General features: G+C 37.1%; 1 protein-coding gene across 6 annotated transcripts in view; it reads left to right on the top strand.

The window, feature by feature from the left end:
* The window catches only part of LOC132152708 (diacylglycerol kinase eta-like), a 96,463-nt gene extending 79,841 nt beyond the window's left edge, over nucleotides 1-16,622 (top strand). For 3 of the 6 annotated variants that reach the window (XM_059561534.1, XM_059561532.1, XM_059561537.1), the window contains 9 exons: nucleotides 799-912; nucleotides 1,000-1,134; nucleotides 5,524-5,571; nucleotides 6,243-6,509; nucleotides 6,877-6,969; nucleotides 7,867-7,986; nucleotides 9,067-9,172; nucleotides 10,442-10,572; nucleotides 14,836-16,622. In XM_059561534.1, coding sequence (XP_059417517.1) covers nucleotides 799-912; nucleotides 1,000-1,134; nucleotides 5,524-5,571; nucleotides 6,243-6,509; nucleotides 6,877-6,969; nucleotides 7,867-7,986; nucleotides 9,067-9,172; nucleotides 10,442-10,572; nucleotides 14,836-14,922 — 1,101 coding nt within the window. In that variant the 3' untranslated portion in view covers nucleotides 14,923-16,622. The remainder of the gene's footprint in view (nucleotides 1-798; nucleotides 913-999; nucleotides 1,135-5,523; nucleotides 5,572-6,242; nucleotides 6,510-6,876; nucleotides 6,970-7,866; nucleotides 7,987-9,066; nucleotides 9,173-10,441; nucleotides 10,573-14,835) is intronic. The other 3 variants (XM_059561535.1, XM_059561533.1, XM_059561536.1) reach the window with 3 other exon arrangements.
* The last annotated feature ends 810 nt before the right edge of the window (nucleotides 16,623-17,432 follow it).

The following is a 17,432-nucleotide window of genomic DNA, read 5'->3' on the forward strand; positions in this document are numbered from 1 at the left end:
TTTATGTATTTAATTTATTTTTTTTTTTTTTTTTAGAAATGGAAGGCTGTTCATTCTGATGCCCAAACTGAGCAAAAATTTGAAAATTGATGCAGATGTTGTTATATATATGGCCAAAAAGTGAAATCGATGAAAGCTTTATAACAGAAAGACTACTTACATACTGTAAAATGTATATAAATATTAGTTGTCACTCTGTATCTCCCAATAATATGTCTTAGTAAAGTTATAGTTCAGTGCTCAGTTTTGTGGTCAAAGCTCTGTAGCTTTTATTTTGGAGGCAAAGCATATAATAATACTGTGCTACATATAAACATTCTTCAAAAGCCTGATGTATCATAGCCTGTTTGATACTCACATTTTAACATGATTTTTCTAAAAAAAATTATATATGGATAATCAAGTAAAGTTGCTTCAATTGAGTCAGTATTCATCTTTAAAAAATACTTATAATATAAATATTATTCTTATTATAAAAATCAGTAAAAAGAATTTGACAGCAAAACACACATGTACAAACAACTATAATACAACTATTATACTACGATTTTACGACTAAAATAAAATGCATTTTACTTGTTTAAAAAGTATAAACTATCAATCGGATGACAGAAAGCACGAAGTACTGTAGATTGTGTACAAGAGGCAAAATTTTAATCGTGTTGATAAGAGGTTTTAGAAATGTGTGTATCAAATATGATAGGCTTTATAGGGTTAATAGGTATTGAATCTTGATTGTGAGCCTGTAGAGAGCCTCTCTAGTGGTGATTATTATTATTATTTTGTCTTTTCATGCAGATATTTTGTGCCCCTTCATTTGATGACAAAATTTTGGAAGTGGTGGCTGTGTTTGGTAGTATGCAGATGGCTGTGTCCAGGGTGATCAAACTGCAGCATCACCGTATTGCACAGGTAAACACACCTCACACGAATGACACAGACCTGTAAAGCATGTTAATTATGGTGATAGAGTGAGTAACCTCTCCTTACCCCTCTCAGTGTCGCACGGTGAAGATCACCATCCTGGGAGATGAAGGAGTGCCGGTCCAGGTGGATGGAGAAGCCTGGATTCAACCTCCTGGAGTCATCAAGATTCAGCACAAGAACCGGGCCCAGATGCTGACAAGAGACAGGGTGAGTGTTTCTGGGAAATTTATTTCCACAATATTACCAGAAAACAGTGGAACAGAACAGTTAAAGCAGTGGTTGGCTGGACGATCTTTAACACTGTCCCGGTAAATCACGAAAATAATGAGTACAAAATACATTACATTTCTTCGGTCTCTGTACTGTATTATTTTTTTATTATTATTTTTCTGTTATTTTTGAGAGCTTCTGGGACAAGGATAAAGTATGCATCATGCCTGAGTTATCAGAGACACTAAAGAAGAAAATATAAATACTGAAGTGGGGGTGAGGGGTTATATGAATGTATTACTGAAAGGAACTGACTAATTTTTAATTTTTATTTCGATGGCAATGGAATTTTCTTCGTCTTACCTCCATATAGAGTGGGGGTGCTATGACATCAGAAATCCAGAAAAGTAATTCACCGTGGGATTCTTTGAGTTTTTCAATTTATGAGTAAGATAAAGCCTATGGTGAACATAACTTGACAATACTTTCACATTTTTTTCTACAAAGCAAATAACACACATCCATACACAAAACACAAATTTAGAAGCAGTTATGTTCGTTTTTGAAAACGTATGTGTTTAATGAGTAACTAGATTAAAACATTTGGGTTGTAAGTGTGTGCAGTTTACATTGTAGAACAAAATGTAAAAGTATCGTCAAGTTCATTAACTGAAAAACCCCATTATAAAACGGCATTGGAAAATCTCGAAGAAACCCGGGGCGAGTTAATTCAATTCAATTAAATTCAATTCAAGTTTATTTGAATAGCGCTTTTTAGATTTCAAATCGTTACAAAGCAACTTTACAGAAAATTATGTTTCTACAATATTTAGTAGTAGCTTATAAGTGGTGACCGTCAGTTTGTGTGCATATGACAGGATTTTTCAGAAAAAAATTACTACAAGACATAGTCAGCCAGACGATGAACATTATTAACAGCAATTATTATATGATGCAGTCACACTTGTAGCAATATTTGTTAGTTCTGTTGTTGATTCAGGGTTAGCATCATCTGGGGTCCTCTGAGGGTCAGCATCATCTCTTCTCAGGTGTTCTGGAACCAGACTGGAGCTTGTGTAAATCTTAAAACAGAGAAACAAATAGAGACATCATTAGCATAGCTGCTCTTCCAACAAAGTAAAATTAATTAGTTTAACCCAAGCTGAAGAATAAGAATGTGCATTTGATCAGATACAACTGCAGTTACAATTTAAGAGATACATTATTCGAATGCTTGGCGAAAGAGATACGTTTTTAATCTAGATTTAAACAGAGAGAGTGTGTCTGCACCCCGAACATTATCAGGAAGGCTATTCCAGAGTTTGGGAGCCAAATGTGAAAAAACTCTACCTCCTTTAGTGGACTTTGCTACATTTACATTTACATTTAATCATTTAGCAGACGCTTTTATCCAAAGCGACTTACAAATGAGAACAATCCTAGGAACTACCAAAAGTCCAACGTTTTGTGACCTTAGGGAGCGTGATGGATTGAAGCGTGGTAGAAGACTAGTTAGGTACACAGGAGCTAAACCATTTAGGGCCTTATAGGTAAGTAATGATAATTTGTAACTGATACGGAACTTAATAGGTAGCCAGTGCAGAGACTGTAGAATTGGGGTAATATGATCATATTTTCTTGACCTGGTAAGGACTCTAGCTGCTGCATTTTGGACGACCTGTAGCTTGTTTATTGAAGAAGCAGGACAACCAACTAGAAGTGCATTACAATAGTCCAGTCTAGAGGTCATGAATGCATGAACTAGCTTTTCTGCATCAGCAACAAGTAACATGTTTCGTAGCTTGGCAATGTTTCTAAGATGGAAGAATGCAGTTTTGTAACATGGGAAATATGATTTTCAAAAGACAAGTTGCTGTCTAATATAACACAGAGATTTTTGACTGTAGAGGAAGTAATAGTACATCCGTCTAGTTGTAAATTGTTATCTACAAGATTCTGTGTACTGTTTTTTGGTCCAATAATTAATATCTCTGTCTTATCCGAATTTAATAAGAGAAAATTATTGGTCATCCAATCTTTTACATTTTTAACACACTCTGTTAGCTTAGATAATTTAGAAGTTGAATCTGGTCTCGTTTAGATATATAGTTGAGTATCATCAGCATAACAGTGAAAACTAATCCCGAATTTTCTAATAATATTACCAAGGGGCAACATGTATATTGAAAATAGAAGGGGACCTAGGACCAATCCTTGTGGCACACCATATTTTACTGGTGATAAATAAGATGACTCTCCATTTAAATAATCTAAATGGTAGCAATCGGACAGGAAGGATCTAAACCATCTTAGAGCCTGCCCTTGAATACCTGTATAGTTTTGTAAGTGATCTGTGAGGATGTCATGATCTATGGTGTCGAATGCAGCACTAAGATCAAGTAAGACTAGAAATGAGATGCAGCCTTGATCTGACTCAAGAAGCAGGTCATTTGTAATTTTAACTACTGCAGTTTCTGTGCTAGGTGGGGCCTGAAACCTGACTGAAATTCTTCATACAGATAATTTTTTTGCCGGAAGGAGCTCAATTGAGCAGACACAACTTTTTCAAAAATTGTAGACATAAATGGAAGATTTGAAATAGACCTATAATTTGCCAGTTCACTAGGATCTAGTTGTGGTTTCTTAATAAGAGGCTTAATAACCGCCAGCTTAAATGGTTTTGGGACGTGACCTAAAGATAACGACAAGTTAATAATATTGAGGAGCGGTTTTTCGGCTACAGGTAACAACTCTTTCAGGTAATTTAGTGGGTACAGGATCTAATAAACATGTTGTTGGTTTAGATACAGTGATAAGTTTATTTAGCTCTTCCTGTCCTATAGTTGTAAAGCACTGCAGTTTATCTTTGGGTGCGATGGATGAAACTGAAGTGTTAGACGCTGTAGAATCTACATTCGCTATTGTATTTCTGATGTTATCTATTTTATCAGTGAAGAAATTCATAAAGTCATTACTATTAAACATTGGTGGAATATTTGAATCAGGTGGCGTCTGGTTTTTTGTTAATTTAGCCACTGTGCTAAATAAAAACCTTGGATTGTTTTGGTTATTTTCTATGAGTTTGTGGATATGCTCTGCCCTAGCAGTTTTTAGAGCCTGTCTATAGCTGGACATACTGTTTTTCCACGCAATTCTAAAAACTTCCAAGTTAGTTTTTCTTCATTTGCGTTCAAGACTATGAGTTTCTTTCTTGAGAGAGTGAGTATTACTGTTTTACCATGGCACAGTAAGTTTTTCTCTAACCTTTTTCAATTTGATGGGGGCAACAGCTTCTAATGTAAGAAAATAGTGCCCATGTTGTCAGTCATTTCGTCTAGTTCATGTGTATTTTTGGGTACAAATAGCAGTTGAAATAGATCAGGCAGGTTATTTGCGAATCTGTCTTTGGTGACTGGAACAATAGTTCTGCCCAGACGGTAACGCTGAGCCATGTAGTTAATATCAGAGATACGCAGCATGCACGATACAAGGAAATGGTCTGTAACATCTTCAAATTGAGGTACGATATCTATATCAGTAAGATGGATTCCATGCGATATAATTTAATCTAGTGTATGATTAAAACGATGAGTGGGCCCGGTGACATTTTGCTTGAATCCAAAAGCGTTTATTAGGTCAGTAAATGCAAGTCATAATGCATCATTTGTATTATCAACATGAATATTAAAATCTCCCATGATTAGCGCTTTATCAACTGTAACCAGAAGGTCTGAGAGGAAATCTGCTAATTCTTTTAGGAATTCTGTATACGGCCCTGGTGGTCTATACACAGTAGCCAGAGCAAGAGATACATTAGATTTCTATTGCATGTCTGACTGTGTAACATTAAGCAGAAGTAAAGCACTGCTTTGTTTACAGCGGTAACCAAGGAAGCGGTGTATCACTGCTGTTCCATAAGCTCCACCTGCTGTCATAGAGTGAATTTGCATTTTCATGCAGCCTATCTGCTTTTTTTTTGTTTTCGTGTGGATATGTTATTATACAGCATAATTTCACAATGATAAATCAAACCATTATGTGTTTGCTTTAAATCTTGAAATTATACAATTGAATTAAAATAAAAAAATACTGCTCGTGCTACATGTGTGTAGCATGTTTGTTTGGATCGAGATTAAAATGCAGTGGTTTCCTCTGATTTCAAATGGCTTTAAATATTTTTGTTTAAGGCTTGTTTACTTGTTAAACATCACAAAAAAATTAATAAAATAAAAAATAGACAAACAGTATTGGAATTGGCTTGTTAAAAAAATAATCATTCTGAATCGGCCATAAAAAAATCAGTGCATTACTAATTAAAATACTAAATAAAATGCCTAAAATTGAAAGTACGATCTGAGCTGTCTTTTTCTATCAATTCTTCAATAGATCATGTCTTTCATAGAGGCTGATGTCAGGGATCTTGGGCTTAAAAAGGTTGGTGACCACTGAGGAATATTTTATCCAAAGTGGCTTCATTAACACTTACATTCAAATGTTTGGGATCGGTAAGATTTTGTTAATGTTGTTGAAGGAAGTCGCTAAAACAGTAATATTGTGAAATATTAAATTTAAAATCGTTATTTCAAAGATTCATAATTGCGGGAAACAGTTATAATATTTTGGTGGAAACTGTAATATACTTTTCGTGAGTCTCTGATGAATCAAAATTTAATTTATTTAAAACAGAAATATTTTTCTTGAAACATCTTCACCTGTCCTTGATGAATAAAAGTATTAATATCTTTAAAAAAAATCTTATTGACCCCAAATGTTTGAACAGTAATGTTTGCATATATGTTTTTGAGTATTTTAGTATATCATATTTGATATAAATAACACTCAGTTTTATTCAGACACCCAAACTGGGCAGAAATTTAGATTTTGGTGCAGATGTTGTTATTTATATGGTCAAAACGTAAGATGAAATTCTGCTTGTAATATAAATCAATGAGATTTTTATAACAGTATAGAAGACTACTCATATAAATATAAATTGCTCTATATCTCCCAATTATCTGTCTCAGTGCAATGGTTTTTAAGTGTCAATGTGTGTATCCTTGATAAACTACACTCACTGTCATTCAAACAAGTCTTTTTCAATTAAGGCATTTGAAAACACGCTGAAGTCTTGGGAGGATAAACTGAAATACGACAAGCCTCCGCTGAGGCCGCAGCTGTATCCTCAGCACTCTGTGGATCTGGCCACAGAGGAGGAGGCCACAATCATCCAGATGTGCGCTCGAGCCGCAGAGGATCTCATCACCAGGATCTGCGAGGCTGCCAAAAACTACCAACTCCTCGAGCAGGAGCTGGCCCACGCCGTCAACGCTTCCTCACACGCCATCAACAAAACACACCCCAAGTTCCCCGAGGTGAGCAGTGCCAACACACCAGAGCCACTGATGTTTTATGAATTTTCATCAGTCTCTGAAGGAGTTGAATAAAATCCAAATAAATCTATTACATCACACAATTATAATTTGGGTTAGGTGTAAAAGAGTTCATAGTTCTATACTGATTTTTTCCCCCAAAAGCACATATAATTGCTTAATCTCAGAGCTTACGATAGTTTTGTATGAAAACCTTTTTTGCATTATCATAAAAAATGTGTCTCTTGTGAGAAAATGAATGGTGTTTTTACTTCAGGAACAAAATTATTGTGCTCTGTTGTCCTCATAGTTCAAATAAGTCACATAATTATGAGCAAATTCTCACGTCTGATTCATCTGTTCTCCTCAGAGTCTGACAAGAAACACTGCCATTGAGGTGGCCAGCACCGTGAAAGCCCTACACAATGAGACCGAGTTGCTGCTAGTAGGACGAGTGCCATTGGTAAGTTGATTTAGTGCCTTTAAAGCTCATTTTCATTCACCTTTTCAAAGGCATAAATGTAAATAGGCTCATTTTCCAACTCCCCTAGAGTTAAAAAGTTAAGTTTTACTGTTTTACTGGCATTAGCACTTTTAGCTTAGCTTAGCATAGAGCATTGAATCTGATTAGACCGTTAGCAGAGTTTTATACCCATGGTACAGGAGCAAAGTTCATTGATTATTACGCCGGAATGAGAGTATAGTTCCTAGCCATATCAGCCTAGAAAAACACAACTTTTAATTTTCCGTCAGTCTTAGTACACGATGTAACTACTGAAGTGTCAAGTTTTAAATAGCAAAAATATAGAAACTCGTTGGTCATTTTTGAGCGAGATGCTAACGGTCTAATCAGATTCAATGATCTATGCTAAGCTAAGCTAAAAGTGCTACCGCCAGACCCAGAGATCGGCTGAATGGATTCAAAAACAGTAAAACTCAACTGTTAAACTCTGGGGGAGGTGGAAAATTAGCCTGTTTTCCAAAAAAGTGGAGGGTTCCTTTAAACTTCACTGAGATGCAGAGCAAATGTAGTCTTACATCTGTTTGCTTATATTCATATCCATGTTGAAGGCATTTTAGGAGAAGCATCTGATACAAAGCTTATTCTTAAAGGAATACTCAAGCACAAATCAAGCACTCGGCCATCCAAGATGTAGTTCTGAGTTTGAGTTTGTTTCTTCAGCAGAACAGATTTGGAGAAATTTAGAATTAGGCTACATCACTTGCTCACCAATGTCACCAGTTAGACCAACACAAAGCCATGAAATGGAGTGTGATGCCAGCTTGTCTTGTGAGCAGTGATGGCTCTGATAGAGCTCTATGTAGTCATTGACTCATTCTATGAGTTTTTTTTCTGTAGCAACTGGACCCTCCTCATGAAGAGCTGCTGTCCAGTGCCCTGCAGAGTGTTGAGGTTGAACTGGGCAAGCTGGCTGAGATCGAATGGCTGTACCACATCTTACAGCCCAATGACGAGGAGGTGAGCACATCCTACACAAACTGACAGCAGCAGAAAGAATGTGCCTAGATATATACAGAGAAACCATATTAGTTAGCTATCTACCCAAGCTTGTTCCCTATATGGATAGTTTTCAAAAAAGGACATTGTGGCATCATTTATTCAAGCTCATTTCATTGCAATCCTGTGTAACCTTTTTCTCTTCTGTAAAACACATAGGAACATAGTTTTGTCCATACAGTGAAAGTCAATGATGTTTGAACTCTGACGTTCTTTCTAATATCGTCATTTGTAAAGAAATTCTTGCATACACTACCATAGATGTATAGTTAACTGAAACTAAAACCATTAAAAAACATTTTTGTTACTTAAATACAATAAACCTTAATAAAATAAAATATATATTTTAAATATAAAATATAAAGTCTCAGCTAGTTGCCAGGGAGACATTTCTCATTTTTATTTAGTTTAATATACTAAAATCACTAAAACAGAGATAAACATTATTATAATTATTATATAAACATAGTAAGAAAAAAAATTCAAAAGAAATTGTACAAAAAATTAAACGGAACATATAAGTATTAAAACTAATAAAAAATATAATAGTTAAAAAAAATAGTTCTATTTAGCAAAAATTCATTAAATTGATCAGAAGTGACAGTAAAGACATTCAGAATGTTACAAAAGATTTCAGATTTAAATAAATGCTTTTCTGTTTGAACATTCTATTTCTAAAAAAAAAAATCCTTAAAATAAAATAGTTTCGCGGTTTTCACAAAGATTTCGAGCTAATCAGCGTATTAGAATGATTTCTGAAGGATAATGTGACACTGAAGACTGCAGTAATGATGCTGAAAATACAGCTTTGACCATGGGAATAAATGGCATTTAAACTATATTCAAGTATATTAAATATTAAAAATATTTTAACACAATATTACTGTTATTACTGGAGTTTTGTTCAAATAATTCACCCCTTGTAAGATTTCTTTCAAAAGATTAAAAAATCTTTGTTACCTTAAACCTTGTAACTGTAGTGCACATGTGTTTTTCAGTTTTTTTGCCTCTGAAACTGACAGGTCATTTTGTGTGAGACAGGATAACTCGCTTGAGTACGGAAAAAGAAACAGTCGGAGTGGCATGTTTCGCATAGTGCCAAAGTTCAAGAAAGAGAAAGCCCCAAAGAAGTCCAGCCCACAGTCCGGTAAGTGTGTGTGTGTGTGTGTGTGTCCACAAATACTTGAATATCCTCACAAGACAGACACTAAAATCATGGATGCCTAATGCTTTGTTGCATTCCTAGTCATCTAAAAGTTTAGTCATTTTTTGCTGTTTTGTTTGGAAAGATGCAAAAGCAGGACACTGAGCCTGAACTTGTTTTTTATTATTTTTGTCAAACAATAATTGTTCATGATTGCTGACAATGTGGGGAACTTTTAAAGAAAGTGATGGCCCATGGAGGCAGTGACATGATGAAAAAAAAGAGTGCACAGCACACAGCATATGTACATCCTCTTCTGAGAGGACTCTCCGTTCATGTCCAATGGTCCTCAGTCCAACCCAACCATCCATGAGCACCCCTGCACTCCTCTGGTCATGTGTTGTCCTGTGAGTCAGAAACCGTCCATGTGTCTACACATGAACACCAGGCACAAACCAAGGTGGACCACACAGAAGGGGATCAACACAAACCCAAAAATGTCATGCTGCACATGTGCTACACATGTAACACTTAAAGGTGAAGTGTGTAATTCCTGTCACTGGCAGCAGTGAGTGGACAGAAATGTGTGAAATTAGGATTGTTTTTCAAACCGGTGTCCCAAACACTTCTTCCGCTCAGACTCTCGCCAAACCCATAGTCCCGCCTCTAACTCACCCCATTGGTTGCAGCCGACATTGACATACAGAGCCACTCAAACAAATGGAGCTATGTTAGGAAACTGTCTGGTTTTAGAGACTGTCTGACGGACACATGCTCAAGATCAGTTTGTTAATTTTTTTTGCCTCCAAAAATTGGCAAAAATGTATTCTTGAATTAATTAAAAAATATAAAAATGTACCGTTTATTTTAAACATTATTATTAATGTATATTTTACACATTAATATTATCCTTACAGGAGCGTTAGGTCGCACAGGCTTCAGCCTCCCATTCCCCCCTCTTCCTCCTCGTCTCTGTCTCTATGTCTGCTCTTAATGGGATGATGGTGGATGTGCCACTGTGAAAACCTGCATGCCAGGAACACCTCCGGGTGTGCCAATGACCAAACCAAACCTGTTTAACCCTCTCTTTGCCAGCTGCTGCCACCTCTTTTCTCTGTGTCTTCTCTTTCCTGTTTGATTTTTTTGGTCCTCTTTATCTTTTGTGGTTGTTTTCGACTTGTTCCTCCTCTCGGCCTGACCGTGTTTGCTTGTTTCCTGTGAGCGTACGAGGGTTAGACACTGAAAGGGGCTTCTCGCTCTGTACTTGTGTAGTTCAGAGGTGGGGCACTGAGGAGGTGGCCGTCTGGCTGGAGCAGCTCAGCTTGGGAGAATACAAAGAGACCTTCATCTGCCACGACATCCGCGGCTCCGAGCTCCTGCACCTGGAAAGGAGAGACCTCAAGGTATACACTCAACCGCTTTCTGTGCCTCACCATGTGCCTCAGAACAACCAAAACGCTCTTTCTCTGTCCATCTCGCTCTTTGACTCTCTCTCTCTCTCGCTCTCTGTCATTTTACCTATCACCCTGTTTGCTATTATGTGCTGCACTGCTCTGCTTGGCTTCCTCTGTGCAAGTGTCCTTAGGGCCTCCAAATACGTACACAGCTAACCGACTGATGCACATTGGGTTATTTTAAGTCGGTGCCAGTGTGGCTCTGAAGAAGCAGTTGTGTGATGGGCAGCTCCACACTGACATGCCTCTGTTTGTGTAGCTCATGAGTACAGTCAGCATGTTTATGTGTGTGTGATTTGGGGAAAATATCAACTTTTTAAGATAGAAGAAAACATCAGCAAAACCATTTGAGAACTTATAATATAATATAATTACACTACAAATGTAAAGCTGTCGTGTACTTTTCTCCACATGGAGTCTGAGTGGTCAGATCTCCCGAGATGCAAATATGAGATGTAAACAGAGCCTCATTTACAATATTTTACAGGTTATAGCTGTATAGTGGAGCTATTTTAAACAATGAAACTGTCAAGGATTAGCACTTGAATGGTCCAATATATGATACATTTTAGCACACTATAAACGTCCTCACCAGAAACTCAGTGGTGCTTTCATGTGCACTTGATGAAGAAATAAATATGGCATAATGCATTCGTTAAATGTATTATAAATCCTCAGGAGTCACAACTTCCAGTGTTGATTAATTTAAAAAGCAGCTCAGTGTTTTGTGTAGTGCTGAATGTCTATGTGCGAGGTGCTCTGGTCACACTTATCACAAGTGAACCTTGGACTGTGCCACTTTACGCCTCTGTTTTGTCCCCCCCCGCCATTTCAAACATCCCTGCCATTTAGCTGGTCTAACCTCATTCTGTCTCTAGGGATGTCCTCAAACATCTTTTGAAAACCTAATTGGGACATAAATAGAGTGTTTCAGCTGTAAACCAGTCAAGCTCAAATTCTGTGTTATTGGGACGTTTACTGAGGTTAACCTGTGATTCCTTAACTATTGATCAACTGATATTGGTGTTGTAATGGCTGATGCTGATAGAAATATCTCGAGAGCAAGAGTGGACGATGACCAATATAATGGTGATATATAATTGAATTGAACAGTAAATATAGAACTCAAATCACTTGAATGGAAACTTACTTAAACAAAATGAATCTGTATCTGTGTAGACCTCATTTAGATTAGCCTGACTATCACTAGATCAAAAACTTACTCCTTAGATGGTTTCATTATACTTTGGGGAGGCACAGGGTCAGGAATTTCCATAATCATTTTAAATTGACAATTTCTGGCTCTGATTGTGATTAATTGTATTGTTAATGATTCAACACACATTCAAGACTCTATGTTCAAATAGCATGTATTTTAAGGTGTAACTGTATTGTTCCCTTCAATACCCATAACGCATTGGACTTTGATCCAACTGTAGGGATAAATCTGGAAAAACTATCTATACTTTTCACAAAAGCCCCAGCAAAATTAGGCATTTACATAATTCACCCCTTTGCTAACAAATAAATTGAATACCTACATATACTACTGACATTGTAATACAAAGCTGGTCTAAAATTGTCATTACCCTTTAAGAAATGTATTTTTGTGTGAAAAAATTGATCATTAATTCATTACTGTAAAATGTTAATCATGTCTAGAAGAAAATACAGACATGACATTTTTTTCGTTAAAATTAAATAGTTTGGAGCATAAAATATTTAAATTCTATTTTAAAATTTGTTTACATTTTTTTTAATTGCATTTGACTTTGAACTTTATTTTAAGGTGTCCCTGTTACGATGCAGTTGAGTAATATCAATTAAAACCTGGACTTACAGTGCATTCAGACTATCAATTTTTACATATCATGTGTTCCCGGGTAATCAAACCCCCAACCTTGCGCTTAATAGCGCGGTGCTCTACTAATCTAATCTTTAGGATTGGTTGCTTGTAGGGCTGGGACAACGCGTCGAGATCATCGATGACGTCGACGCAAAAAATACGTTGATGCAAAATATGCGCATCGATTGGTCGACCTGTTTTTATTTCTCTAAAAAACGTTTGCAAAACGTTTACCTTATGTGCGCTGAATATACGCGATGGCCGGGTCAACATTCTGTTCAACGTTATATAACCAATCCAGGCGTTTTTCTGCATTGATCTTTTTTTTTGGCGGCTGTCAAAGCCTTATTTGATCGGTGAGTGATGTAGAATAGAATGACTGCTGCGCCTGACAGGGCGCGTACGAGAGAGAGAGCCCCGGCTGCGCGTGCCCACTCACAGTCTTCAAACAACACGAGCGCTTCTTGCTCTCTCTCTCCCTCGAGCATATTAATCAAAATCATTAAACACGATAGAAAAACACCAAAGTTTCACGCGCACTCGCGCACTCACAGTCTTCAAACTACACGAGCTCTTCTTGCTCTCTCTCTCTCTCTCTCTCTCTCTCCCTCGTGCATATTAACCAAAATCATTAAACACGATAGAAAAAGGGCGGAACACCCAAGTTTCACGCACGCTCGCGCACTCACAGTCTTCAAACTACACGAGCACTGTCTTGCTCTCTCTCTCTCTCTCTCTCTCTCTCTCTCAGTGTTGCCAGATTGTAAATGTCCAAGTATCGTACCAGAAGTTCAAAATTATCGTATTTGGAAGAAAATTATCGTACACGAGTCAAAAGAGTTATCTATTCTAAACCAACTACATTTTAACACGGCCTGCAAATTACCAATAAGCGATAAGCCTTATGGTTGAATGGAAGCAGTACAACAAAATACTATCCCATTAATTTCAGTGACTGTCTGCGTCGCGGCGCATATTAAAACATATTAAAATGATTTTAACATTTGCTTTGTCGCATCCAGTGTAGGCGGAATTTAGCTGTTGCACTGTGGCGCAGTTAACTCATGACTACACATCTGAGCCGCTTTCATTGGAAGACTGCGTGTTGCCAGATGTTGAAGGATTTCTTGCTGTCATGGAAAGCAACATAGTGCTCGTTGGCTTTAAAGCAGGGCACCCACCCTCCCTGAGGTGCACACGAACGCATTTAGAGTGTCTGTAATGAGCCGATTAAGAGTATGAGTAAAGAAGCCCTATGGCTGCAACTGTCATCATTTAACTTTTCATAAAATTCTGAAATTATCGTACATTACAGGATTTTTTTCATTATTTATCGTACATCGTACAGAGGTAAAGATTATCGTACAAATACGATAATTATCGTACATCTGGCAACACTGCTCTCTCTCTCTCTCTCTCTCTCGCTCTCTCTCTCCCTCGTGCATATTAACCAAAATCATTAGACATGATAGAATAAGGGCGGAATGCCAAAGTTTCACGTGGAGCATTCAGAGATTTTTTTTTCTCCATGACAGGCTGCTGGCTCCCACTGTTAATTTTTTTTTTTTTTTTGGAAAAGCACTCTCTGTATTAGCTTAAAGCCCTCAAGTTTACATTGGTTACTGTATTCTTTCAATTGCTCTAAACAAGTATTTTGGGTGACCTTTTTTATTGAATGCTAAACATCAAGTTGTTGTTATTTTCATCTGAAAGAAGAACTTTTTTTCAGTAAGCTAGGCCCTATGTGTTCAGTAAGCTTGTTTCAGTAAGCTATGTGTTTTCAAGGCTTCAAGGTTTTATTGAATGCTATCTCTATACAAGTGCAAAGTAGTGCATTCTTAGTCTTTTTTTTTTGTAATTTTAAGAGAAATAAACATATATTGCAATGTTAACGAATTCATGTTTTTTTTCATTTAGATATGTAAATCAACATGTATAAATTGTTAGTAGTCAATTAATGGGGAGACAATCGAAATCGAATCGGTCTGGGAAAATTAATCGTTAGATTAATCGATGGATCGGAAAAATAATCGCTAGATTAATCGTTTAAAAAATAATCGTTTATCCCAGCCCTAGTTGCTTGTAATTATGCAGAAGTTGCTCTTATTACTGTAGTAAGTACTTAAGTTTGTAGCAAAGACACTAAAATAAAGTGTTACTCAAATTTTAATGCTTTGAAAGTGTGCTTTGAAAACACTCGGTTTAAACTTCGGTTAAACTGCAGCTTAGTCGGTTTATTAAAAAAGTTGGTAAATGTAACAATGCAACAAGTAAAAAAAAAATTTTTACGTGAGATAAAGTCCTGGAGGTGTGAGCTCTGGAAACGCCTTGTTCTGAGTGCTCTTGTGTTTGTCTGCTTCCTCTAGGATCTGGGGATCTCAAAGGTGGGTCATATGAAGAGAATTCTCCAGGGAACTAAGGACTTGGCCAAGAGTTCGATGGTGGACCTGTGAGAGATCTCAACACACATTCCGTTTGTGAGCGAAGAGGAGTGGGAAGTGCTTTGCTGTCGTGGATCTCTGTAGGAATAGCTTGTAGAAAAGCTAGGGATGTTTGTTTTAGAGCAAGAGCTGGTGCCAAAATCGACAAGGATTGTGTCCGAAACTTTTAGCCCCATATAAAAGCCATTCCTCACTTATCGCATCGACGGCACAATCAGGTATGCAATTCTCATCGTGCACGTGACCTCTGGCCTCTTTTACAGATTCCAAATCAAGTAGCAGAACAGGACTTCCAAACCGAGAGGAGAGGAGCACACGGCCTCTGAGAAGCTCACTGGCTCTGTGCCTTGCGGTAGATGGCAACAATAGGAGGGCGATGTGATGTGTCAGCAATATTCTGCTTTTGACAGCACTGTTTACATTTTAAGGAGTTGGGAAAAAGACTGCTGGAGTATCGCAATCATAGAAGTGCAGCGGTGCAGTCCAGGAAATGTCAAAGGGGGTTTCCTTCGCCAGTGACATACTGATGCATGGTCTGCTTGCTGTATTTGGATAGCTGTTTTACTGCATGATCGGTGTCTTGTTTTTTATTGTACAAACTAACACTTGAACAAGTTTTATATGAATTTAGTATAATGCCATTTGTTACTACTGAAGCATCCCTTTGGTCTAAGTAGACTGCTGATTTATTTCTATTTATCTATCTGCATGGAAACCTCGTGTCAAAGCAGTGTCATGTGCCATATTTACTTTCAGATGAGCTTTATTGGTAAGAAATATTTTAATCTTACAGTAGGACGTTAGGAAAGTCAGGGAAATAAGTACCAAAGCGAATGTCCCTTGGTTTTTAAAGCGAAATGTTCTTTAAGACATTTCCCCCTAAAATATTTGAAATATTCATCAAAAATGATCAAATCTGGAGTAGTTCAGAAAAACATGAACACTGCGACTCTTTGTAGCTTAAAAAAATTATTATACGTTAGTTGAAATAGGACTTCTATTGTTTTGAATAAGAAATTGCAGTTGACCTGCAACATTACATGGTTGATATTTACTGAGTTCAGGAACCCAGTGCAAGTTTGATAGGATCATCTACATTTGGTTGGTGGCATTACAGGGTATAAGAGATTGTTTGTTAATATATGCACTGTATATATACGTTAAAAGGTCCAGTTATGAGTAAAGCCTTTGTATTATAGAATGCTTACATGATATTATCAGATGACACATTTATTTGTGTATAGAGCACCATTGTGAATTATTGTTTAGTAATCGCCTTTACACGTTAAGTGCTGTTGTACTCAATGGAAGCAATATTGTATTTATTTTGATACAGTTCTTCTCTATGAAGCTTTATAATGTGAGGTTTTTCCATGGAAAACTAAAAAGATAAAGTTCACACACTCCTCTTTCTTCAGTTTTGGATTAAGTTGGACTTTGGGTCAGAGGAATCATGCCATGTTCTCTCCAAAATTCATAAATCTTCCATAAGCAAATTGCTGATTCTGTGTAACCGTGCTTCCAGGATAATTTGCTAGACGGCTGGATGTTTCCCCACACCAACTATAAAACTGTTGTGCCTCTATTTTTTCTGTAAAATGGAAAATTTCGAGCTCGGAGCTACATGTAGTTCTACATAAGCCAACCTGGCCATCAGTGCATGTGGGACTCATAACAGTGAATTTTTGTTGATGTTATATTATAATGTTTCTCTAGAGCCCCCTTCCTCAAATCTTGCCCTGGAGGTCCAATGCACTGCAGAGTTTAGCTCCAACCCTGATCAAAGTCACCTGCCTGTGATTTTCTAATGATCCCAAAGACATTGATTGGCATTGATTAGCATGCTCAGGTGTGTTTGATAAGGCCTAGATCTAAACTGTGCAGGAAAGTGGATCTCGAGGTCCAGATTTGAGGAACCCTGCTCTAGAGGGTGTTTAATAACATCAAAGTAGTACTTGATATACAGAGCGAAAGAGAAAAGTGTTGAAAAAGATGTGGTGTTCCCAAACAAGAACTGCTATTCTACCCATCAATTTACCTGAATTGAGAATTCAAACAAATATGGAGGATGAGAACAGACCTGGAGGTCTGTCTTTGGTCTGTTGGGTGGAACAGAGCAGGTTTTTACAGAGAAAAATACACATTTGAAGAGTTTGCTGAGAGTTTAGGCATTATTATCAAATGATGGGACTAAAAAAATGAGACTTAATTCATGAGAGCATTCATTAATCAACTATAGATTACATTAGTGGTTCTCAAGTGGGTTTGCTCCAGGATTTCACTTTCAACATCACATGGCGCCAAACGCAGGGCCGAATAGTTTATTGTACACAAAGGAATAAGAAAATGTCCTTAAAAGTCATCAATATTGTCATGAACTGCATAGAACACTGACATTATTGTGAATGTGCAAACAGTAGAAGTGTGATTTACACTTTTTATAGCTTGTGTGTTTGGTTTCTAAACATCAGTTGAGTTTTGATGGTTTTGTGCTCTCGGCAGCCAACAATTCACCACACAAA

Source organism: Carassius carassius, chromosome 11, assembly GCF_963082965.1.
Source record: "Carassius carassius chromosome 11, fCarCar2.1, whole genome shotgun sequence".
NCBI classification, from domain to species: domain Eukaryota; kingdom Metazoa; phylum Chordata; class Actinopteri; order Cypriniformes; family Cyprinidae; genus Carassius; species Carassius carassius.